General features: G+C 38.6%; 1 protein-coding gene across 2 annotated transcripts in view; it reads right to left on the bottom strand.

Moving 5' to 3' along the window:
- Nucleotides 1–27,611, bottom strand: part of SLC24A2 (solute carrier family 24 member 2) — a 103,383-nt gene that overhangs the window by 47,146 nt on the left and 28,626 nt on the right. For both annotated transcript variants that reach the window (XM_065656782.1, XM_065656781.1), the window contains exon 2: nt 300–338. In XM_065656782.1, coding sequence (XP_065512854.1) covers nt 300–338 — 39 coding nt within the window. The remainder of the gene's footprint in view (nt 1–299; nt 339–27,611) is intronic.

Here is a 27,611-nt window from a genome sequence, read left to right on the forward strand (position 1 = left end):
AATCCAATTATAGGAAAAAAACAACCCTGAAGAAAATAGTATTTTGCAACAATACATGGTACATGGATTGATCCTTGGTGTCATAAAAACACTAAATGAAAAATTATAGAAACTGAACAAGAAAATTAGTTCACTGCTTTCTCATTGGAAAGAAATTATTTGAATTCTATAGCAGCACAGGAGGGGGAATGAAATCCCAGTAATTTAGAAAAATGCTGATGTGTGCCAAACCAAAGAAAGGCTTGTCTCACCACCCTCCTGAGAAATAAATGTTCAGACACATACTAATTGCTGCCTACCGTCAGTGTTTGGTCATCCTTGTCGCCAGCATTAGGTGACTGCATGAACGGGAAAAAGAACAAAAAGAAGTGTCAGATGGAGCATGCATAGAAAGGAAAGGCAGTAAAACACCACAGATGTCTGATCCTATGAATGCTGTTGTCATAGGTTTTTGAACCAGTCAAATTAAAGCATTCAAGTGATCAAGTAATTCAGAGTAAATTCACACTGCAATGTTGCAGGAGACTTTTATTCTTGTCATTTTCTTGGATAGGAACTGTTGTCACTTCAGGGCCTGGCACACAGCAGCTGGACTGCAGATCACTATGTTCAGTTCACATAAATTACTCCCGGTATGTCAAACAGTGTGAGAGAGTGAGGGCTGAAAAACTAAAAGCAATAAGAAACTCTGGATTGACCAACAATTCAATGAGAAGCCTAAAAAGGAACAACAATACGCTGGGATTTTTCAGGAAGGGACTGAGCAAGGAAATTTTAAAAAGATGTTTCAGTTTAACCACTCCAAGCAAATGGCCATTTAGCCCAAACTGGCAGCTCTGGCTAAGGGCAGGCAACATGGCACTGCTTTGTCATGAAGAAAAATGCTTTCAAGTAAGTGATGTACCCTAGAGGTGATTTGTGATTCCTTTGTCTTATCCCGAAAAGAACAGCAGCAGAGCACTTCATCAGGCATCACTTCTGAGGCTGAATGGAATTTGCACTGAAAACAAACAAATGCAAAATTTTGTATCTGATTTTTATTCCCAAGTTTTGCTTGCTTCTTTAATAGAAGTAACACTTGTGTTAAATGGGAGCCCAGAACTTTTGTCATGGAATATGTTTCCATGACGTCTTGAAAGTTGTGTAATAAAGTTGTGCTATTTTTCTAGTCATTTTGCTTATCCTGAGGAAGGAAAGTTAACACCGGAATACAAAACTTGAAACTCCAGTCAACAAGTACTAATTAAAATAGGACACACTGCAAACTCCAGCTGTCTCACATTCAATCTTATTTGGTCATAACCCCTTCCCCACATCCTGGCATGTAAATAATTTCCTCCATCTCAAGGCTATTGTTTGGTGCATTACATAAAAAACAAATTAAATCACAACTCGTCTACGGACCATCTCCCCAGTGCAGTGAAACCTGGTTTTCAGACACACATCGACACTAACTTTCAGGACATGCCTTTTGAGTTAGTGAATTAACCTTGAAGGTAAAGCGGAAGGCAAGCAGTTATGAGCAAACCTTGATAACAGAGCACATCCTTTATGTTCCATAATGAGTAAAAGAATAAGCAGAACGGAACCTTTTGTCAAAAATGTAACCCCCCAGCTGTGAATATTAACTTGAAGAAGAGATAATGAGGGACCTTCATGGGAGGGAAAATCTACCTTGCAGCAAAATTTGCATGAAAGCAAAAGGGACAAGCTAGGAAAAGTTATTGTCTCCAAAGAAGCAATTTAGGACAGTCAAGTCCTAAAGATCTGTGAGCATAGTTACAGAAGTAAAGTTTGTGAGATGTGGATGAGAGTTCCAAACCGGAACTTTAACAAAAGTTTAAAAAAATATTTATTATTATTTGTGGCTTTGACCTTTTGAATATAGGAAATTTGTTTCTTAATTTTAATACTGGAAGACATGAGAATATGTAATTGATAAATCTGAGTAATTAATTGTGTTCTACCTGACAAAGGGCTGAAGAATGTCACTTTTCTTATGGCCAAGAAGAGTTCAGAGCATTCAGCATGCCCTAAAAATACTGCGAATGCTCTAGGCTTAATATGAAGGCATTTCTAAAAAAAAAAAAAAATCATATTGAAGGAAACACTGTTGTTTACTTGAAACGGAATGGGATGAAGCTGCATGAATGTATAAAAACAACTATATGATAATTTGTACCATATAATTTAATTTGGAGAAGATAGTTATGTTATAAAGAGAAAGAATAATGAAATATAATTTGCATATATGTTAAGCAAATAAAAGTGAAAAACACATCTGAAATAATTTAATTCTTCATCAGTACAGAATGGGATACAACATCGTGAAACAAATTTTTTAAATAGTTTTTTTCCACACACGATTAGTAATGCAATTGTTTCTGAGCTTAACTTGCCAGCAAAGTTGCATCCTAGAAGAAATATTCGAGACTGGAATATAAATAGAATTTTAAGGCAGAAAAGCCTCCACAGTTTTAGGAACAGGAATGCAAACAATGGTTTTACATTTTGGTGCTACTAAATACTTATAATGTCTGAATTAACTCCTGGATTAACAATAACAACATCTTAAACCAGTCTTTTAAACTATGGCAGTGAAAAGGACAGTTGTGGTGTCGCTGTATCCATCATGTATTTGATGGTATTTTGTCTCCATTGGGATGGCAAATTAAACTATTTTCCTATTGTTTAAAGTGAGTTTTAAATTTACCTGTTCATTGCTATGTAAGCTGGGTACCACATACTGCATTGCAAAGTATTCTGAAGTATCATTTTTCCTTCATAGAAACATTTAGTATTCAGACATTTTATGTAATATTTTAATTTACGACAACACTTAAAAACTGGTTGTGTTTCTTTACATTGGGAGTGAATACTATATTTTTGGACATACTCAGTAGTGACTTCATTAAAGAAAAGACACTTTTTCTGTAAAGATAATTTTGCTCCTAAATCATGGCAACCATTGTATAATAGTTCCCTCAGATCAGAAAGAGATGGAAATTCTGTGTCATCTGTGCATGACACATATTTCTGAAAGACTTACTAGTAAAAATTATCTTTTGCAATTACATATTATAATTTCTTTAAAACCATGCATATATTATAGTTACGCAAAGTGAAAACAATGTACTCTAGTATACTCTCTTATAAGAAAGTATCTGGGGTACAATCCCTTATAATGTTTTAATCTGAATTATAAAGATTAATCACGAGACAATTCACTGATTTTTTTTACAGAATTCACCAAAGCATTTGTTGGTTCTCCTCTGTGCCATAGCAAGTACTTAAGAGTTTGTGCATCCTCCTGCCTGTATTGTTTGCCCCACCTGTGCTAAAAGTCTTAAAACACTTTATTTCAAGAAGAATGCAAAAAAAAGTCTACTTGCTATGAAGAAATTATCTTTGCTATCCTTTTCACACATCTCTTTTTCTTGGTGACGTAAGTCCATTAGTGGTTAATCCTGACATCTTCCTTGCCATTTTTGGGAATGTATGTTCCTGAGAAACAGCCGCCTGACGTAACTCGTGCATGAGATGATTCCTCACTAACTATGTGGCGAATCTCCTCATGCTTTCCTTTGAAATAAGGGGCATCATGACAGTCAAATGAGGGTCAGAATCTATAAAAAACTCTAAATATTTGATATAGAACATGCTTGTTAATAAAAGATGGGCAGTAACTTGAACTATCTATTAGATTACGTATTCCAAAACCAGAATTAAGAGAGCTGACTGCCTGCAGCTCTGGAGTTGCCACTCTAGCTGAAATTTCTGTGTCACAGGTTCAACAGCCTGAAACAATTAGCGAACTGGACTGCACACCCCCTTCTCCCAATATGAGAAAATCAGGCTGCCAAACAACAGTAGGTAAAAACAAAACTGGATTTCAACCTCCTTTCCACTCTGTGGGTTCACTTCTCTTTCCTGATTGCTAAATCTTTTCCAACTGTAATAACTAAAAAGCTAATTTTTTAAATCAGCTTTTATGGGAACAATGAAAGTTCACAATGTTTAGTGGCTGGAAGTGTTATGCTGAATGCAATACGGTGCCTCTAATTATTGTAGAATATGAGCCCAGATAAGGTTTTGATAAATTGTCTCAAGATGTTTTATAGTGAAGGACTTCTGTTACTCTCTCTTATGCTTGTTTTCAAAAATGGCATCTGGACTCTGCAATTTTATATCTACCTGTGAATCACTGTTTGTCAGTCCTGAAGTCAATTATAGGTGATAGTTTTCTTGGTGCACAAGGGTCTCTAATCTTTGCAAGACATTTATGCCTTAGGTCTGTGGTTTTTTGTTAGGCTGAACTGCAGAAAAATTAGATGTACTTCAAAGGCAGCCACTGAAGTCAATTTAGTTAACCTGAGAGGGTCTAGATAATTTCTAAAAATCAGTATTCTGAGTGCTAGTAATGTACTTGGTATAGAATCGCTCTGCATTTATTTGAAATTATATGATGGTATGTTATTGCATAACTAAAATCCAAAGCAACAAAGTCAGCTAGACGGATTTCAGAAATTAGCCTAATAAGCTCAGTGAAGGAATAAAAACCAAAACCAAACCAAACCAAGCATCGAACCAACCAAACTAACCAACCAACCAAAAAAAAAGTAAGGTATTATTTTGTCTAGTTCTCTTATTACATACCTTTTTGGATTTTACCAAATTAGAATCCCTTAGACCTCCCTTCCATGAATATCTCAAACAATCCCATGTTATAACCCTTGCCTACGCAATGGGTAGGATTTATATAGTTGGAAGGAAGCTGAAAAATTAAAGTCTTAATGATCTCAATATACTTAAACTAGAATTCTTCTAGATGGAAACTAAACTGATGGTATTTTAATTTCCATATTACTGCTTAGTAGATCATTACCAGAATCCAGTCTGTGAACTGAGTACAGAACCTTGGATCTTATCTAAAACAGAAGAGGGAAAAAGCTTTAGTAAGCACACTGTAGAAAAATAAACTAAAATTCCCTTTCACTTTGCCTGCTTCTTCCTTCCTTCCTTCCACCTTTCTCTCTCCTTGAAGTAAGCAGGGAGTTCTACCTAAAGAAGCAGACTTCTGTATTGTTGAATAAAATAAATACAATTCACACAGAATCACACACAATGTCAGGGATTGGAAGGGACCTCAAAAGATCATCCAGTCCAATCCCCCTGCCAGAGCAGGAACACCTAGATGAGGTTACACAGGAAGGTGTCCAGGCGGGTTTTGAATGTCTCCAGAGACTCCATAACCTCCTTGGGCAGCCTGTTCCAGTTTCTTCTCATATTTAAGTGGACCCTTCTGTGTTCCAGTTTGTACCCATTGCCCCTTGTCCTATCATTGGTTGTCACCGAGAAGAGCCTGGCTCCATCCTTGTGATACTCACCCTTTATATATTTCTAACCATTAATGAGGTCACCCCTCAGTCTCCTCCAAGCTAAAGAGACCCAGCTCCCTCAGCCTTTCCTCATATGGGAGATGCTCCACTCCCTTGATCATCTTCGAGGCTCTGCGCTGGAGTCTCTTGAGCAGTTTCACAAGAACCATACCCAAAATTCAATTGAGGTTGAAAGCTCACTTTATTCATCAAAACAAAAAATTTATCGAATTAAGCCAAAACTGCAGAGACTTTGAGCTGGACCAAATTTGGATACCTGGCTGCATTTACAACTACTTCTTTACAAGCACCTAGTATGAAAGTTCTAGCCCTGGGCAAAGCAGAATGGCTTCGTTCATCCAGATCAGTTGCCTCTCTCATGCCACTCTATTAATGAAACTACCCAATGTGCATACACATAGTGAATCCTCATAAATGTTCAGAAGAGATGCATCTTAGCTGATTCAAGCAGTGAGAAATGGAGGGTTTAAGGTATCAGTTGCTAAATCACATGCTAATGTTAGGTCAACTGATTTAACTCCAGATTTTTAAATATACCGTTATCTGAAATAGGATATTACTCATCCCGTCAGTCTGTTGGGTCAGTCATATGTCATTTAGTTATTCCACATACATAAGAAAGTCAGAGTCTGCCCTGTGTCTCTTACCTTCTCTGAACTTGCTTAAAGTCAGGTATCTTTGGCTTAGGATGGCAATGTAATAGCTCAAGCTTAAAGACATGATGAGTTTTTAATCACCTTAGTGTCAGAAGTAATTACGCAGTTCTAAGTTGTCCTCTTATCCTCATTTCTAGACTTGTCAATGAAGTCACCTTTTGCGATTTTTAGAAATTATATCAATTAGCAACATAGTTCTGTACATCTGTGTAACTTTCAGGGAGGCAAAAGAATCTTAAAAAAAAAATCTGAAGTTAGGTACTTACAGCAGTCATTAGATACTCATGCACATAAAACCTTTGTTCACGAGTGACAGTTTAAATACTTCAGTATGGATTTATTTGGCTAGCTTTAAAATACCTGGATTTAAAGTGTTTAATATGCTGCTACTTGATCAACAACATTACATGGGAAAGCATTAGTGAGTATTCCAAGATTGAGTTCTCAATATTTGTAAAAAAAGTCTGAATTAAAATCGCCCATGACACAAACTGCAAATTCTGGGCAAAGGGCTGGGAAGGTTTTCAGCTGAACTCCAATGGCACCACAGAGACTCCTGACAGCAGGTGCCTCCTCTTCGTTTCTTACAACTCAATCAAACCTCAGTGGCTCAGTAAGAAGCCATCAAAAAAGCATTTCCTGTGACTTCTGCTTACCTAAATTCACAAAGGATCCGCTACAGATTGTGGAAGCTTTAGAGTTTGTCTCAAAAATAGTCACAATAATGTCCAGAGAGGAAAAGTGCTTGGCAAACCTTAGTGCTTGCTGATGCTATGCTGATCTGCGGCTACCGAATAAATCTCATTGCAGCGAGCTGGCTGTACATTGCAGGGGATTCATCACAAGGGCAAAAAAGCTGAAGTTTCACTGCCTGTCCGCCCCCAGCACCCTGGGGACCCTCAGGGACGTGGGCAGCTCCAGCTGCAGAGAACCCAGCCTGCGCAGCCCGTACGGACGAACTGCTGAATCAGTGTGTCCTCAGCTGCCCTGCTCACCTCCCCTTTCCACCAAGTTCTGCTCACTTCTCTGTCTTGCTTCACAGCTGCCTTTCCCCCCTCAGGGGACTTCATCATCAGACAGCAGAAACTCAGACCAGATCTGGCTCTCAGGATAGCAACTGCAAGAAGAACGTAATCAAATGTGAGGGGGCATGTAAAATAATGAATGATACTGAGAAAGCTAGCTGAGCATTGCTAATAGTTGATGTTTCCCCCAGTGTCAGAAGTGGAGAGAGAATAGAAGGTAGAATGCAGTCCCTTAAATGAGACAAAGGGAAAGCCTTGGCATGCTGTATCTATCCTGTGACACTACCTCTTCCATGAAACAAAAATAACATTTAAAATGGCCTACTTCACACATTTTAAAAAAGAGGGAATAGAAAGAAAGAAAGGGAGTGCTCACCAAAACAGTTAGGGTGATGCTTAAAGCACCAATGTTTCAAATAACTGTCCTTCAAAATGGAAAATCCTCATCCACTGAGAGCACAGCACCAGCTCTGAGCTGCAGGACTCTGGGTGTCAGTTTTACACCAACCTGATAGCAAAATATAGCAGATTGCTTCTGTTTCTCCATTTCCCCATCTGTAAGCTGGGAACAGAGCCACCATCAGTAAAGAACTTCATTCTGATTAAGAGGGATGATTGCTTTCGGGCAGGTTACCAGGTAAGACCGCCTTCTCTTCAGCAATTATTTTTGATCTTTGGGTTTTGCGTCTTCTACTGAGCACAACATACATGTTCATCTCAATAAGCTACAAAGCAGAACTTCTCTGAGAGAAGCACCTCCAATAGCTATAGGAAGACCAAAATGTACCTCTTGCAATGTTCTTTTAGATAACAAACACAAAAGATTTTTTTATCTTTTCAGACTATTCAGATTATATGACAATCAAAGCATACAAAATGTTTGTACTTTTTACATCCAACAGGATGTTAGACTGACTGCTCAACATTGTAAAAGGAAAACTGATGAAAAGGTGTTTTTATTTAATGCACCAACTAACTGGGCTATCATACACTTTCTCAGTTTAAAAATTGAAAACCAGACATTAAATCTGAAGCAAAACAAAACACTGCTAAGAGCAAATACCTTAATTTTGGAAATTTGACTAAACAGTATTTCAGGCTCACTGTTTTGGGTTTGTCTTGTATCTGGCGAGGGTGTAAGGAATGCTGGGGAGAAAAAGCATTAAGAAAAAACAGAAAATAAACTTTACAGAAACACCTGCAGATAAGAAATCAGCACTGTACTGCTAGCAAGTCTGATAGAGCTGCACACAGAAAAGCAAGTCCAAACATCCAAATTTCATCTACAACCATAAAGCAAAACAAATTGTTTTCTTCACATTAGGTGAAGAAAAAAAGGACCATATCAGCTTCTGTCTTGCTCTGATTCCCCCTGCCTTTTAATTATTTTTCTACAGTGTTCTGCTTTGCATTAAGATGAAAGAGAAAATCTATGGCTCTGTAAGCTGGGCTTCTGGAGACCACCAGGCACGTGTTCTGGAAAATCTGCAGCATTTACATGCCACGTTACTTTTAACTCCTTTGGAGCCAAGAGATGAAACAGAGGCAGAAAGACCTGAGCACTGTTTCTAAATGTAGGGTTACAGCATTAAGAACTTAAATCAGGCCTCCCCCATTTTGGCTCTCATTGTTTGGACACCTCATTTAGGGAATTACGTCCTACAGTGCATAGCAAAGGATAAACGAAATCTTTGTGCATACCTTCTATCAGCCTGCTATTTCATGCTGCCTTTCATACTATTGATTTGCCTCTGCAGCTAGAACAAGATGCCTGCAGGTAACCCATTGCCACACATAATCCAGAAGCAGTGGCTATGTTGCTTTCCTCAGCAAAACTTGGTCTTCCCAGAACAGCCTCTTAACATTTGAAGTAAACATAGAGCTTCAAGGAGAATTTCTACTGTGATCCAGGAGAATAAGGCATTTGAGGAAACAGATGGTCTGGAGTCTGGAAGGACTGAATCACGGAAGGGTGTAGTAGGAGACCATAGCTACAAGAAAGTATGAGAGAGTTCACGGTGGAGTAGTGAGGGTAGCAGCCTAAGAAGCTAGTGGTCCTAGCTCAGGCTCATATCTGCCTTACACCTCTCCTAGTCCTAGGACAAAAGAACTTCTTTACATTGAAGCTGCCAGGTGAGCTTTATTGCAAATCATGAGATTTCTCAGAAACTTTTGCTGAGATATGTTATTTTGGATACCAGACAAAATCACAATCTGCAAGGTCTTTCAACTAGAAACTCACAGTAACTCCATCTTTTATGTAATCCCATTCCACGACAAAAAAACTTACAGTCTCATTTCTCTAAGCTTTGGAAGAGTCACAAGCAGGCCATGCCATTACCCCTAGGTGTAAGCCTTCTTTTATCCAACAGTTGCTCCCCAAATGCTCAGTCTGCCTCTATCTCTTCCGGTTACAATTTTTGTCCCAGAACCTCTCCTTCTTTCATCATGTCTCGGACCTTCTTGCTGTCTTTTTTTCTCCTCTTTGGCAGGTACATCACACAATGCCCATGGAAGCCCAGTCCGCCACGTACGCCTCTGCTCCAGGGACTGGCACAACTCTTTATCCGGCATGGATACCCCTACTGTTTCGGTTACCCGCTTTCATTAAGATGTACAATCATAACAACCTGCATTTACCAAGGAAAGGGGTGTTATGCCCCTCTGGTTTAAAAACTGCACAGCTCCACCTAGGCTTTCTTCAGAAAGTTATGAGAAATGGAAGGATCAGGGGAAGCCTTTAATAAAAACTATGCCCTTGCATTAAGTCAACTCACCATGACAGAGGGGATATGAAAACAAGACTTGGACTTGCATAGCAATGTTGAACCCTCATAATGAAACACACTGGGTGTGAATTCCATTAAAACAAACAAGAATACTTTCTGAGCCTCAGCCTAAATACTTGCTGATTATTTAATAATAAAACTCCAGTTCCTGCAGCTAGGTTCTAGGTTGGCACATTTCTGGCTTTACTGACAGTCCAACGTAAATCCCTGTTTTTAGGTAATGCCATACTGCCAGGTGTAAAAAAAATCTGGTTGTTTCACGAGAGAACAACCTAGTTCCCAAGGAGAAACCTTTAATACAACAAAATCATATAAAGAAAACTGTAAGGTGAGGTAAGCCAGAAATCATGTGCTTAGCAGTCTAAAACTGTCTGGAAATAATCCATAAACTAGTTTTTGGTTCCATAGAAAATTCCCATTGCTATGAATCTACACATTTCTGTTTCGACACAACACTGCGATCATTCTGTAAGCATCTAAAAACTTCATTAAACAATACACACATGATTCTCTTCAAAATACTCACTCGAGCTTTGGGAAACTTTGGGAAAAAAAAAAAAAAAGTCTCCAGAAAGGTAAATTGTCAGTAAACACGGTTCTTTCATATGAGAGTTTATGAGGCTCCAATCTGGATTTTACCAATTTAATCCACTTTTTATAACATTGTGTTCTATGCACAGCGTTTTACGGTAACCAGCTTTTGTGCTTACAGTGTTGACCAAGGGAGCCAGAGAGAACAAATATATTTGAATCTTGAGATACCATCTTTCCATTCATAAAATGTTGTGTGGCCAGAATGAGCAGAAACACAGATTAAAACTCCCTTGTTCTGTCTGCTTCATGTTTGTTTTACTGAAGACATCTCTATGTATATCTCATGTTTTCAATATGCTTCATAAATAGTATTCCTGAAGTTCTGCTGTGGATGTCTATGGCAATATCTGGAGAGTCCTTTTTATATTAATTTTTTTCTCTTTTAATTCAAAATTGTGCTTACTGAATGGGTAAGAATCATTAGGACTGTTACTGCCCAATTCTTGTTAACTGTGTTCCATTTCCAAACTGAACTCCCTTATATATGACCACAGAAATCTTCTCTCAAACCATTCATGTTTCTCAATATTCTAGTTAAATCTGAATTACCAAAACCTTTTCATTCTGGTTCACAGAGATTTTGCAATTACATGACAAAAATTAAGAAGGTCAGGTAAAATCACAATCTTAACATAAACGAAGAAGTAACAAGTATGGTGGACACTGGTATGGAAAACCTCCAACAGATCAAACAGACTCAAAGTCAGTTTCACACCACCAGGAATTAATTCCATGGGATTAGCATAAAGCTAAACAAATTGAGAATATGCAGGAAGAGATGTGGTATTTATTCCACAGCACCCTGAAGCAAGGTGTCAGTCTCATAATTTGTTACATGTAAAACAAAATACAGTGAAAATAAAAGATGCATTTTGCAATATGAATGTTTTCCTCCCTCACAGGTCTACTGGCTAACAGATCCGACTGCATTTCCAGCTATAGGGATCACTAAAGCACTAGCTATTATATGCTACTAAATAATAAGTCTCTTCCTCTGGATGTTACGGACTGCTTATTAAGCCGCGGTTTTATCTAAGTTCATCCTCAGGAGGTGCTCCCATCTCCCACCTTCTCCCAGACCTTACCTGACAAGGGCCTTTTCAGTCACACAGTCGGGCTCCTTCTCCACCCTGAGGATTGTCAGGAATTTGCCAGCTCAGCCTGGAGAATCACCCAGCACACAGCCAGATGCAAAAATTTTGAGACTTTGATGTAGTTTTAAGTCCCATATCCCTGCCATGCAACATCGCCATGACCAGGGCTGAGAAGGCTGGAGGCTTTAGATCCACTTAGTCTGACAAGCAAGATGAGACTGGGTTGGGGGTCTGGAGAGTTCAACTGCTCCAACAATATCAATTGCCAGGATGTTTTTGGAAAAAAAAAAAATCTAAATAACTTCTTGTCCCACCTACGTTATTCAGCTCTAGCATCGATATCCATTAAAAACCAACCAACCAACCAAAGAAACAAAAACAAACCACCAAATGACCAACTAAATAAACAAAACACCCCCCCCCCTCCCCCCCCAAATAAACCAATATGAAAACACATTCAAAATTGTTTTCCTAATGCTATGGCAAATTAGTTGTGCCACTGTCTCTCTCAGCTAAATGAATGCCTGGCCGCTCTCGTTAGCAGCACCCAGGGCAGCTTTACACACCACCAGAGCCATCGCACGGGCTCAGCCGCCCTCCATACCCCTCACCGCTTTCACTCCTGGTTGCCAGCATATTCAGAGTCACAGACAAGTAAGGACTGCATTATAAAATACTCGCTGAGCTCCTTAAAGGATGGCAAGCAACAGGATGCAAACCCTTTGATACGTCATTTCCAGCTCAAACCTTGTTCAGGTTGGGAACAAGCAAGAGCTGCCCCTGTCTCCTGGATTAATGGTGCCATCTGGGAAACAAGGACTGCAGAATCGAGCTGGGTGCCAGCAGATTTTGGTGTACTAACAGAATCTATTGCAACATTGCCAATGCCTAGCAATCTTCTGGGCACAGCCAGAGAAAAGCAAAGTCCAGATTTGCATGGGCACAGACTGGTCATTTCACCTAAGACCTTGGACCTAAAAGCCAGAAGTCAAAGTTTTTGCATAGCCTCTGGAAAAACTGCTCTCCTGACTCTAATCTGTCCTTTGGAAGAGCTACATATATTCATGCTTCTGATGGAAATCGGTCAGTTAACACAACTGTGAAAGCCTTATTAACAGTTGGATTAATATGGAAAAGGCTCATCCTTTGGTTTAGACCACATAGAATGATGAGTATCTCAGATGAAAACAAGTCAAGAGAGATAAAACTAAAACTAAAATGACAAAAATGCTACCAAAACACTGAAAATACAAATTTCTTTGAGCATGAAGAAATGTTCCACCTATACAAGTAGGGGTGCCTTTCTCTTATCTATCCTCTTATTAAATAAGGACATACACTGATGGCCTGAAAATGCTGTATTACAAAGCCTTTCTTCTCTGCCTTGAAGCAGTTGCAGACCCAGGGGCAGACTTTTTGAGGGAAAGTTCTGAATTTATGTCATTTAACTCTTGGAAACATGGGGCAGAAATCCTGCAGAGAAATGCAGGCATGTTGGCTAAACCTTTCCAACTATGTCTTGACACAGAAAATTAATTCTGAGATCTAAGACTACCACCGGGATCACGAAACATTAGTGAAGCAAGTTAACTATGCCTTCCTGGGCATTGAGACTTTCATATCTCTCTACAATGAAAGTACTGTGAAAAAGCTAGTAATAGAAAGACACGCATCTCTTACACCTAAAGACAATTAAATAAATCAGAACAAAAGGAACTGTAAGTAACAATGTCCCAAACAAAGCGCAATCACTCGCATTACAATTTCTGCCAAAAGAAGGTGGGTTACATACAGAGTTGTGAAGGTCTGATGTGGCAATTTGGATTCTACTTACAAAAAATTTATTTAGAAAGACAAATTTCTTCACTGTCATCACTGCACTATGGGTTTCCTATAATAAGTTGCTTGCTATTGAATCGAAACAGAGTAATTTAAAGCCTTTGCAGCAAATTTCTGATTATCAATTTTCATTTAATTCCTCCTATTGGGAATTGGAGCTCTGTTTTGTTTAATTATTTCAGGCATTTTATCTCTCATGATGTGAACTCCGATATAGAAAGGAGAATTAGAATAATCTCTGCACTTGGTTTTCTGTCATTTAGGACCCCGGAGTTCAATGTGCATGTGCCTGACTACTTTAGGAAAAGTACATTCCATTTTTCTTAATTCTTTTGCTCCCTTCTTCCATTAGTTGAAATCTGGCTCTGTGATCTAAATCCTGTGAGTGTTTTTCACTGATGACAAAAAGTATTTAATCTGCTAGGTCATTTATCTCCTCAAAGTTCGCCTATTTTATCACTTACGCAAACTAATGCCTTGTGTCTAACACCTACACACTCTTCTGATCACAGGAGGAAACTAAACCATGAAGATGAATCTCAGTTTCATTTCTAAAATTGTATTTTTGATGCTTTATCCTTGTGAAGACAGCCTTGTAAACTTAGATTGACATAAGCCACTCACTAGGATTAAACAAATTAAAGCAAGCAAGTTTCATTTCTGCATTAAAAGGCTGACAATGGTGGTGTGGTCACACGCAAGAACCAGTCTAGCATAGTGAAAAGCAAATCTTCTTTCTATACATTATATTCCACATTTTTTTGTATTTCTCTTCCCCAATCAGCAAAAAATTTCAACAATAACTGTACCAAGATCAATGGTTCCTTAAAAAAGTCACGAGTAGAAGGTATCGGCTTCTTCATATCTGCTCTTTCTTACATTCTTCTTAGTGAAACTTCAGGTTTAAGTAGCAGGTGACTCACTCTTGCAAATGAAACAAAAAATGAACTTTTCCTATGCCTTTCTAAACTTCTTTAAAGATATTACATAATTACAACTTTAGGATGTTAAACAGAAATAATCCCATTCTACTCACTTAATGAAGAAGTTTTGCATCAGGACCCTTAGTCTATTTCCAGCCTAGTCTTCAGACTGATATTCTCACAAGAAAGACCATTTTATTGTGTTTTTTTTCCCAACACATTCTGAATCAGACTTGCTTTCTATTTTTTTTTTCTTTTGATAAGGACTACACCACTAACATATTCACTGTCTTGTGTTGCATTTTTCTTTAAAACTGTCAGTTTTTCTGTAAGATCTGTCAATGACCCTCTACTTGAGCCAGAAGAGCTCACAGTGATAGTTGTCATTATCTCTTCCTTGAACTACACCACTGTAGGCAAGAAACATCTGGAGGAAAAGCCTACAGAAATATCCAAATGACGAACAGTTATCAGTATTAAAAAAAGCAACGCAGCCTGGCAACTGGAGAGCCCTGGACACTGAGGAATCAAGTTGTGCATAGTTTTCATAAGTAACTCTTCATTACACCTTTTCAAATAATTCTGCAGACATTTCAGCACTCTAGCTATAGTAGCTCCAGCCAGAAAAGTAGTCATATGGCAAAACTCCCATCAGCATCAATTTTGGACCATGGATGACAGTATAAGGACAGACTTAATGTTAGCTTAATGGTCAGAGAGACCTGGTCTAATATCAAAAGTTAACATCACAAGGGAAAACAAAAAGCAAGGTGAGAAAACCTTGTGATACTGAAAGTGATGGGCAGCCGGTAGTTTTGGGGATAGAGGGGAAGCCATGACAAACTAGGGGGCATGCATCTTTGAGCAGACTAATGCCTGCTGGTAAGGGGCTGGTTTACTGAATTCAAATGCAGCTGAGCAGACTTTGCAGCCCAACAATCCTGCAGGAGAACTAACTCCTGTGCTGTGCCTGCTCTAGGTGAGAACTCTTTATCATCGTCGCCCAAATGCACAGTTTTTAAACATGGTTCTGATTAACATCTACCACATACAATCCATTTGTTTTCTGGGTAGCTACAGCATGAATGCAAATAGGTCAAATATCATCGAGAAGAGACAAAATGGAATGGAACATGATAGTTTTATAGGGTAATTGGCTCCCCTTGGGAATTTCTTGCACTTTCTTGTCTTCTACACTATTTTTGCAAGCACAGGATGGCAATCATGCAGACCCTTGAAGATCAATAGCACTAAATCAGGCAACTTGCCAAGGGGCTCATGCAAGTAAGAGTTTTTGGGACTGAGCTCATAATTTCTAAGAGCAAATACATTTGGATTTTATAAGCTCAAAAAGGCTTGCAAGAGTAATAATCCGTAAAGCCTATTAAGCTATTAAGATAACCAAATAAAGCATCTGCATTTTGATCTGTCTCCAATCTAAATGCTCAGCATGAAACTTTCTTATTGACATCAAGGAAGCTGAAGAAATTATTCGCCATAACACAATTTTATGTTTCAGCTTGTGTTAGAAAAGAATCTAAATCCCAGAAACTTCTTCCACTTTTAAAACATCTTATATTGATGTTACATTTTCAATATTTTAAAATGTCAACTCTGTTAAAAGGATTTTTAATGCCTTAAGACAAATGATAAAATACACTGGTTTCCTCTAGCCTATTTATATTTTTACATGTTTACACTATTTCACCTGCTGCAGAATCTGTGAGCCACACTACTCCTATGGACACCTCTACTCCACTTACTACTTGTTATTACTGCTCGACATTATTGGCTGGATGTTCTCCACAAGCATTCGTTTGTTCTTCATTTTTTTTTAACTTTCATTCAGAATCTGCTTAGAGACAAATTTCTGTACTGATCATAACAAGCAAGCTTCTGACCTAACAAAATTAAATTAAATGGAACTTTTTAACTAATGTTCCTTGGAGGTTGCTGTTTTGCAACCTAACTATTTTGTTTTTAACTCAGTGAAGTGTTAAGGTCCTTAGACTTTATATTCTTTTGGTATATCAAGTAGGGCCAAACACACAGCTATAGCTAGTTTCCAATATATTTTTAATTTTTTTAGTGAGTGTCATGTGCTAACATCACATGCAATAATCCTAGCTTTTCTGCCATAAGCAAATAGATGCACATTTGCTACCCTCAGCAGCAGTCTAATTTATGTTTTAAAACAAGCCTTCATCCTTCAGAATTAAAATAAAGTACTGGTTTTATAATTATGAAATTGTATTCTCAGATGTGAGATTTCATACATGTATCTTGAAATAGTCATGCTCAATTGACAGGAAAAATGGTAATGCATTCATTGCACTCTGCAACAGCATTCCCCAATTCATCCAATATTAGTTGCAGAAATATGTTTGGTATTTCTCATCTCCAAAACTTTACTATTTCAGAGTCACAGAAATGTCATTGTCTTTCTAGTAAATGTGCTTAAATTGAAGCCATTCAATAAGATAATGTACTGCTTCTCACTTAATTGCAAAGTTCCCATTTTGGTAAACTATTTCTTTACGTTTTCTTTGATTTTAATTTTCCTTCCTTTTCTAGCCATGGAAATGTTTTACTTCCAAGACCATGTGCAATTATAATGCAAAAATAAAGACTAAAAAGGTTTTACAGATAAGCCAACCAAACAATACTGATTACGATGGGAAGTAAAAAGATTCCTCCGTTTCCATGGTAAAATGTAACTACTATATTAGTAGCAATAAACAGAACCTGCAGAGCTTCTGCCTGCATCCAACAAGAGGCCAGAACTGATCTCCTCAGGTAATGCTGATTTTATTATTTTTTCCATTTACTTTTTCATGCCAGGTGATATTTAATTACCACACAAATAAAGATATGTGTGAGAAAGTCTTGGATGACAAAAACTGGTGGCTCAGAAAGTTTAGTTGGAAGATGAACTGAGAGGACACAGGAATATTCCCTTCATCATGTTTATCATTTTTACTCTCACCAAATAGTGCTCACTATCTGAATGACTGAGCACTCTTCAGAATAAGTGGACATGGTGACCTTGGATTTCTAGAGAAGATATTATAAGCATTTGTTAATAACAGTACAATTAGATGATTTTTACATTTTTCCTCCACTAGATTCGGATACAAGTACGCCAGGTTTAGTCTCCATGACAGCGATTTAATAAAAATATTTTTACAATGTAAGCCGAAATAAAGTACCCTTACCCCAACACCAAGCCTTTGCTTTGTTCAGTTGGACAGCTTGCAGGAGCAAATATTATAACATTGAAATTTTGGTAATTTAATTTATTCTAAGACTTGTGTAAATAACTGTAATGGCTGTGCATTTATTTGACAAAGCATTTTTCAAAAAGTAAAAGTGGACTGAAAACCACTACACCTGTTCCTGAAGAGCTGAAAACAAACTTTTACTGATTTTAATGCCTGTAGTTCTCTCTGTCCATCAAAGGAAAACACTTTCTTTGCCACTGAAATATCTCCAGCTGAAAGGCAGCTACAGTTCACTCTAAAACAACATAACAATTTGAGACAGGGAAAGGCCAATAAACTACTTGGGAAAACTACATGACAGGAGGTATTTGCTCTATATTAAATATTTATTGAACAGAGTAATATTTTTCTTCATTTTTATTTACATTACCACACACAGTTTTAGTATGCTGCCATGTGGCTGACATGTTCCACCTGCATTTCACACATCTGTCAAGTGGCTCGTGAAGCTTTGTTTTTTACAGTATTCCTCATCCAGAATCTTCTTCTGGATAACGTGTAACAGCAGCTGCTCCTTACAGTGTTTTATTATTAAAAGACATTTTACATAAATCCCAGAAAGGCTAAGCCAAATGTCAACAGAGACTTCCACACTGTGATTAGAGACATTTCTTTCTTTGCTTGGTACTGCTCCTCATAGTGTGCCTGGTACAGCTACAGACGTCCAAAGGCAGGAGTCCCATCATTCCTGGGGACATCCCACTGTTGTCTCCCTCCCTACACCTTAATATGATGAATGCTTATACAAATCAGCAGATTAGATTAATATACCAGAAATTTTGCTTAGGCACTAATATTGCAGTTTGAAATAAACTACTGACGCAAGAACAAGGGCAGTCCCCTGTGGTTTACCCTGGAATTTGGGGCAAACACTGACCTGCTGCTTCGCCCACACAGATGGTAAGCACCAAAGGGGAACGGCAGGGTTAGTGTGGGAGATTGCAAGCTGTCCCTACAGTCCCTTGAATGATCCACAGGAACACAGATTGAATTTCTCTTCCATCTGTGTCTGGAACTTGCCACGTCAGACAAGTTAGACAAGTAAGTTTTAAGTCATTTTGCATAAATATCTTTACTTCAAATTGAATAAAATTAGTAGTGGACCTAAGTCACATTTAAATATAAGATCATTAGGCTATCCAAATCACTCTTAGCAGAGGTGCTTTACAGTCAGCTTAGATCAGTTGTGCTGGTCTCTATGCAAATGGAAAGGATAAGCAGGATCTGGCATTTGATCAGCCAAATTTGTGACATCTCATTCCTCCCTTTGAGCTGTTGGGACACAGCTGGGACATGGTTTTCCCTGGCAGGAGAGAGAGACCAAAACCTTGCTTGCATTTCTTCTATAAGGACAAGGACTTCATTCATCCCTTGTCACTGCCTGCTTGCCCTAATGTAGCTCTCTGGGTACCCCAGCATTTTTCTCTTAAAAGCCTCTGAACTCTTTCACATACTGCTTTAAGAGGAAAAGCTATGCCCACACTAAGTGTGAGAATATCAATTTCTTACAGCCTTATGGGTCTAGATTTACACTTTGCTGGAAGGGAGCCTAATCCTAGCTCTATTACAAGAAAGATCTCTTCCCCTCAATAGATCCACATTTTTATTTAAACAGTGTTGATTCCCAAGTTTACTCCAATGTCAGAAAACTGGGCACCAGAGGAACTCCATTCACCTCAGAAAAGCGGCTCCAGGTTTCCCATGTGATATAGTTACAGAATTTGGCTCAGTGGGCTATATCTTATTAACATCTTCTTTAATGAAAGGTTACTTACCTGCCAACCTACATATTTTGGTCAGAGCTGTTTCTGAGTGAAGGCTGAGTCCTAGATTTATCACCTAAGGGAGTGCCCAGACAAAGCACTTCACACCACTGCTTTACAGGATACAAATAGCTCTAGAGGATCTGACACAATCTTTGAAAGTTTTAGCATTTGTTCCCTTTTGGACAGATACGTGGTCTCAGTTATGCACTATAAGGAAGAGCTAGAAATCTAAGTCCTAACAAAAAAGGAGTCAACTTCTTGAGCTAGATTTAGGTCCAGTTTTCCTGTTTCCACACAGAAAATGCAATTGCATACTTTATACCGCTGCTAAATTCTTGGTTTAAAAGCAGGTACAGACCTGCATGACACCCAGACCTGCTGAATACATACATTCATCCATATGCTGAATCACATACATCCTATCACTTCTCAACCTCGATGATCAAAGGCAGGGACAGAACTTTTACATGGCTGAGGGCAGGAAATGGCCCTACAAGCTACTGAAAGCTTCCGTGTTTCAGTTTGGAATTAGTTAGGCAGACATCTATGTAGAATTTGTATATGAGTTTATTTAATTATTTGAAATTTAAAATGGAAAAATATTATCGATCCAATGCTGAGAATTACTATGAGTAGCAATGTTCATTTTCCTGTAATGCAGGAGCTGATCTAAACTCTTCTTTATCTGCCAATAAATAGCAGCTTTAAAAATGTTTTCAAGCCACTGGTTCTAGTCTTTGCAAGGATAATGGTGACCTGAAGTAGGAGGATTTCGGCTTTATTGAGAGCTTTATTGTTTATTAAGACAGGTGAGAGCTGGACAACCTTGGCAGTCCTAGCAGAGCTGGAGCAGGACAGTACAGAGATGCTTACAAGCGCTTCTTGTGATATATCAAAAGTCAGTAAAACAGTAGCACCGGTAATGTGAGTTGAAGCTAAGAACAAATCCACTTTCTGTCTGTAACTGGCATATTCCTTTTCCCCTGTGCAGGCTCTGCAGCCACACAGAGTGCTTGCCATTTCTCTGGATGCTGAAAACTGCAGGGTGTATTTTGAAATTGAAAATCTGATTAAGTGTATCTTTGATCCCACTAAAATGTGTGCTTAAGAAGTGCTTGTGTGCTTGTGAAGTAGGTCCTCAGTGAATACTGTGGCTTTTTAATCAGCCACAGAAAATATGGGAAAAAAAAAGCGCAACCTGCCAAAACATAAATTTATCTTTTCTGTGATGATCTCCCTTCTAGAAAGGCAGGCACCACCACTGTACACTTAAGACAAACTACAGAGTTTCGAATTCCTACAAAATAGCCACTAATGACTCACATCAAACAGTCAAAAGATTAAGCTGTCTTGTTGGTTCCTTTTGATGTACTCTATTGCTGTTTGTTTCCCCATCTGCAAATTAAGATAATAATACAGATTTTTTGTGAAGTGCTTTGCCAGTCACACATGGAAAATTCAATGAATGAGCTAAATATTTGATTCAGTCATCCAGTACTTTCACTATTCCCTTGTCAATTGATATTTCCATCTGCTTCTAGTTGAATCCCATACATCTTGGGCAATGTTTTTGGTCGGTGATGAAAACAAACATCTGAAGAACTACTCTTTCTGGCTGATGCTCAGAATGATTTTATTGTTGAAATGCATATATAAATTCAAACAAGAGATTCAAAGTATGTTTTAGTCTAACCTTAAATCCTTCAAAATGGAAATATTAACTTTTGATTTTAAGAAATTTACAAAACAAAACATCCTTTCAACACTGTACTGAAAGGCTGCCTAGCAAAAGGCATGTACCAACATGTTAGCCTGTTATAAGCAAAGACCGAATCGATGTAAGCAGAATTATCAGCAGAGTGGTGAAACAAATGTGTAAAACCTTCCTTTCATGTTCTCTAGGGTCCTGCTGCTATGGCCAATAAACTTTCCAGTTAAATCTCCAGAAGGCAGGAATCTTCTGAGCAGAGCAAAAGGGAAGCCTGCTGATGAGGGAGATCAGGTCCACCTGAAAACTCTACTCTGGTGTACTTTGTTCCACTGTTCTAGATGGGTGCCTGTGTCAGCAAGGCTCCATCATTCACCCAGGTCAGGCACTTCGTGCTGTTTACATGAGAGGCCCTAGCTCCTACAGCTTCTTACTCTGTCCTTGGCCAGAACACTGTTAGGTGGATAATGGCAAAAACTATCAAGAAATAAGCAAGCCCTTCAAGCCAAAATGAAGGCATGAACTTGTTTTCTCTGGAATCAATGGTAAAATATCTACTGATTGCAACAAGGGCACGCCCTTGGAGTTGATATTGCTCCGTAACCCTTCTGAGAATGTTCACAGAATCACAGAATGTTAGGGATTGGAAGGGACCTCGAAAGATCATCTAGTCCAAACCCCCTGCCAGGGCAGGAACACCCAGGTGAGGTTACACAGGAAGGCGTCCAGGCGGGTTTTGAATGTCTCCAGAGAAGGAGAATCCACAGCCCCCCTGGGCAGCCTGTTCCAGTGTTCCGTCACCCTCACTGAGAAGAAGTTTCTTCTCAAATTTAAGTGGAACCTCTTGTGTTCCAGCTTGAACCCATTACCCCTTGCCTTACTGTTGGTTGTCACCGAGAAGAGCCTGGCTCCATCCTCGTGACACCCACCCTTTATATATTTATAAACATTGATGAGGTCACCCCTCAGTCTCCTCTTCTCCAAGCTAAAGAGACCCAGCTCCCTCAGCCTTTCCTCATAAGGGAGATGCTCCATTCCCTGAATCATCTTTGTTGCCCTGCGCTGGACTCTCTCCAGCAGTTCCCTGTCCTTCTGGAACTGAGGGGCCCAGAACTGGACACAATATTCCAGATGAGGTCTCACCAGGGCAGAGTAGAGGGGAAGGAGAACCTCTCTCGACCTACTAACCACCCCCCTTCTTATACACCCCAGGATGCCATTGGCCTTCTTGGCCACAAGGGCACAGTGCTGGCTCATGGTCATCCTGCTGTCCACCAGGACAGAAGAACAGGACCCTGTCCTTGAGGTATGCATTTCCCAGGGCTGCATCTTCAGTCTTGGAATGAAACAAGAATAAATTCCAAATTAAATCTTGCTGACAAGCTACAAGAAGGAGTTTTGACATTCAACAGCCTAAGAGGGCCAACATAGCATTTTTAATGTTTTGTAAATCTCAAATTTAGTAGAAGCCACATATCAATACCTTTAGAAGTCTTGGTGTTTTTTGGTTATGCAGTAAACAATAATCGGGGAAATGAAGCCACAGTAAATATCTTGGTTTAACTCAACCACTCAAAACTGTGGTGATCATTGAAATTGTGACATCGGAGTTCTAAAAGTGCACTGCTTTAATGTACCTCTAGTCATTACAACAAACGCATCATCAACACATAAGCAGTTCCTGTAGGGACCTATCTTTTTAGAGGAGTTGCAGGCATCATGAGATATTACTGAGGGATGTTGACATTGTATTAACCTTGGCATGGATAGCTTACATTTTCTTAGTTGTACACATGAGGCCAGAGCACTGAAATAGCAGGTTCCATCAGTCTCAGTTCAAGGTCTGTTCTGTTCTTGCTTTAGCTAAACCTTTCTCCAAGATCTGATGTTGCTGTACCAGCATTTTTTATGTTTACTGTTCAATGACTAAAAGGCATGTGTGCTATCACAGCTGTTTCTTGCTCTGCAGAAAATGGCTATACTTAGAGGTGCATTCACAGTGCATCTTCCAATTGTTTGAGTGGTCCTGGCTTTATTTACTGATTTCAAGTCAAGAAGGGTCAAAATATGGTGCAAGGAAAAATGAAGCCTTAATGTATACACTATATCCCAAATGGTAATTTTCTTGTCATTTCCATATAGCCTTCCCATCCAATGTTTTTCTCCTTGATTCCAGTCCCACTTGGTGGAATTTTAATTGATTCAATGTCTTCCATTGCATCAATTGCAATAGAATGGAAGGTGGTTTATTTCTGGTTTGTTTTGTTTGAGTAAATATTTTCTGTTTTCTCCAGAGATAGTGTAAGGAAGCCTGGTTTTCAGCTTTTTTCACCTGTCTTTTCTCATCTTGCGATTTATTAGATTTCATGAAGAATGTTGAGACTTAAATACCACGTTTGGCAATATCAGTCATTTGACTGAAGAGTTCTTTGTACTAATGAGGCACTGGAAATCAGTCCACATTCTTCTCTGCATGTGTCATAATATGGCTCTTACAGTGCAGATGAGGCTGCCAGGCTGACAACACTCACCGCAGCCTCTTCCAACAACGGGGATGCTCCCCATCAGACATGAAAAGGTCAAAGAAAGTTACTGAATGTTGCCCTAAAAGAGAAATACTCAGATATTAGTATTTTTCACTTGAATTTTTTTGTGACTTAATGAAAAAGAGAGTGAATGAGTTAATGGATGAGATTTGTTTTTCCGTTTGTTTTGGTGGGGGTTTTTGTGTGTTTGTTTTTGGTGTGTTTTGGGGGTTTTTTGGGGGGGTGGTTTTGTTTTGGTTTGGTTTGTTGTTTTGGTTTTTTACCATTTGTAAAGCCTTCAAAGTATTTCATAGGACTTGTCAGCAAGAAATACACATCAGCAACAACAGCCTATGAGAAGACAATGGAAAAAAATCTACCACTCTGTGCATGCCATCTGTCCTTAGACACTCAATGTGGCAGAAAGCTGAAAATCAAGGTATTATTGTCCCTATCTCACTTCCTAAGCATTTTTACTCCCTTCAGTAATGATGAAACCAAACATGATGGCTAATCAAATCTGTGAACTCAGTATTCTTGTTATATTAAAATATTGTTCAAATTTAATAAAATGATAATGGAATTCGTTAGCATGATTTCCAATGAGTTTTTGGTCTATGGATGAACTTCCCTGCTTTCACCAACTTGCTGTTAAAGTTAGTATATCCCTCTGCTTTCAGAAGCCACCTATCATAACAGAACAGTAAAAATCATTGAAATTACACTGCTCAGTAAGTAACTGTTTGCATATTTTGAATTGGTCTCTACAATTATGTCCATATACAGAAAGGTATTTTATTAAGACATTCCACTACCTCCATTATGTGGAACTGGTCAAAGCCTAGAGAATGACAGTACAGTAATAATAACATAACTGTTCCATAGTTTCTTCTGTCAGCAAGGAGCTCATTAGTAAGAAATGATGGAAAAGGAGAAAGGTCATATTCTGCCACAGGATGATGATGAACCATGTAGATGTTTTCAGTGTGGAAAAGCTAAATGCTAGAATGTGTCAAGAAAAGCATTTCCAATAGAGAAGAGGCACTGACAAAGGCTCATCTCCAAGGCGGTGAAGAGCTCTAGTCATATGCCAAGAGGAAATATGGGTTCTCACTAGGGCAGGTGCTGGGAAGGACACACAGGTTAACAGGAGGCAAGAGGAGATCTCAGAGCTGGATTCCTCTATACAGGAAAAATGGCAGAATAGGGGTGTAAAGGCATTTTAAAAATTTATCAGTGAAATGAGGACAGAGCAAAAGGATATAAACAGAAACAATTAGTGTAGAAATGAGAACAGTGTCCATATGTGGGAATGGTGAAATTCTGAGCACCAGCACTTCTATCTACCTTCTTCCTTGGGCTTTGGCAAGTGTATACAAAGGACAGTATAACGTAATTGCCCCTGACTGTGAGAAACCAGACACAGAAATCCAGTTCAGTGCTATACTGTCAGGTTTTGCAATGAGTACTTGCAACATATCCAGATGAAAATCTAGGAGGAGATTCTAATTTTAGTAGGCTTTATCAAAAGAGCATTTCATCCATGTCCTAGTAACCAAATTCCCCTTCATTATAAAATGGAAACAGCTGATATTCATAGTAGTAAATTTGACACACGCAAATACAACCCCGACCCCCTAAAATACTTCACTGTAAAACAAAGCAGAATTTGGGTTTTATTTATGTTGGCATTTTATTTTACTAGGCAAAACCTCCTTTTTTTTCTGAATTGCCTTCTAGCCAACATGATTCACTGGTGATTCATCACTGCAACAGTTGTTTATAGACTTCTGCAGAGTCATGGCAGGATGGGCTCTTGTCTCTGTTTCCCACTTAAAATATGGAAGTGGAGAACAGAAGGTTGACAGACTGGGGTAAATGGTTTCCCAGGAAGGAACCCTGGGCAGAAAGAATACTTTGGAAAGCTTTATAGTAATCTACAAATATAAATCTGAGCTCCAGAAAGCGAGCAAATTTTTGCACTTCAGTGATGTGAATTTGTTGCTTTGAGAATTCTGCATATTTTCAGGAGGGAAGAGGTTCATATAATTGCCCTCTCTGTGTACCCCAAATGAAATTTTGAAATAAACACCTCTGCTCTGAAGCAGGTTGCTGTGGATTAGCCATACCCAGCAACCAAGTATCACACAGCTGCTCACTCACTCCTCTCCACCCACTAGATGGGGAGGAGCTTCAGGAAAAAAAAAAAAAAGTAACACTCATGAGTTGGGATAAAAATGGTTTAACAGGACAGCAAAGGAAGAGGTAAAACAACAACAATAATAAAAGAATATACAAAGCAAGGCATACACAATGCAATTGCTCACAACCCAGAAAACTGATGCTCAGACTGCTCCTGAGTAGCGAGTCCTTCCCCTGGGCAGCTGCTCGAGTTTATATACTCAGCATGATGTCATTTGGTATCAAGTGTTCCTTCCCAGCTTCCTGGGAAAATTAACAATCCCAGCCAAGCCCAGGACACAGGTTTTGACTACAGTCATAGCTGTATAAAATTCTTGTTCTTCTACTAGTACCTAGATGGCATATTTTGTGTTTAAGCCATGGAAGACAGTAATTAACTTCAAGGAATCAACAGGGGATTATACTTACATGACTGTCTTTTAAAACCTCCTATCCTAGCAATTGTAAGAGGCCATCTTTACTGTGCTATAATAGCACTTAAAATTAAGGGCAGTATATATGTTGCTAGATGGAACAGCATTAATTCCTGCGGAAATCATGTGGTAGACTAAGTCTAGTACCTAAATCTAACAGTATATTTAATTTATCAGAACCTATGCACATTAAAATACTTAGCCATATTAATAAAACATTACAAAAATCACATTAATAAATAAAAGAGAAATGTTAAAAAGCTATACTTTGACAACATAGTAGTGAATTACAGTGTTCACATAACAAACCCACTTAGCACACTTCTTGAAATAATCCCACATGGCAGAATGAAAAATTATATGACAGGAAGTCCAAATAAATGTTACTCTAATGCATCCATTTAAAGCCAGACTATTTAATTTGGATTTTCTAAAGTAATTTAGTTCCTGTAATACTTAATAAGAATGGAGCTATTAATTTGGATGCAAAATTAACAAAGTGATATGATATAAAACAATGACCTTCAAATAAAAATATTTTACTAAAACAACAGGAGAGGACACTGCCTTGAATACCCATATTTGCACATGAGAACATTTAGGTAGTCCTTCTAAGAGCTGGAAGTCTGAAACAGCAACCCCTTACCCTCCCATCTTGGCCTAACACACACACATACTCAGTGCACACACTGCTGTCCATGGTTTTGAAAAGAGATAGAAAAGCCAAAAAAACCCAACCCATAAAACCATTATCAGTCCTTATGAGTTAATTTTACCTAATTTTATGAAATATCCTTCAAAACCAGTACTGCTAAAGACTTCCTTATGCTTAACTAAACACAAGGTACTTAGATTTAAGTCACAGTGGCACTGAGAAAATGTACTTTAAAACAGTACTAAAAGATAGAGATGTAATAATTTCTGTAATTCCTCCTTCATTAAAAAAAAAAAAAAAAAAAAGCCACCCCTAACCTAGATTTCCTATTTTAAAGCAAGCATTCAACACACCATTCCGAGTCATACTACTGGGGTCCGACAAGCATCAAGCTGTGAAAATTGGATGACATTTTAAACTTCAAACATAGCTCAGGTTCCTCAAGGAGTCTGTGTTGCCAAAGTCACCTTAAACCCACTGTACTTTGGCATTTTGCCTTGTGTAGCAGTCATCTTATATTCCTCTACAGCCATTTATGCAGCCTAATCCAAGGGTGCTCATCATTTAAGATGTAGACAGGCCAGGCAACTGACCTAGAATCATTCCTGTCTCCCAAAAAAGCCCTCACTCAGTTTACCCTCAAACTTCTGATAAGGCAGAACTTTCAACCTCTAGAAGTGGCATTTATGGAAGCTGCAGCAAATGTAACTTCGGAAGAACAGCACATGTGATATTAAACTGC

Source organism: Caloenas nicobarica, chromosome Z, assembly GCF_036013445.1.
Source record: "Caloenas nicobarica isolate bCalNic1 chromosome Z, bCalNic1.hap1, whole genome shotgun sequence".
Lineage (NCBI taxonomy): Eukaryota > Metazoa > Chordata > Aves > Columbiformes > Columbidae > Caloenas > Caloenas nicobarica.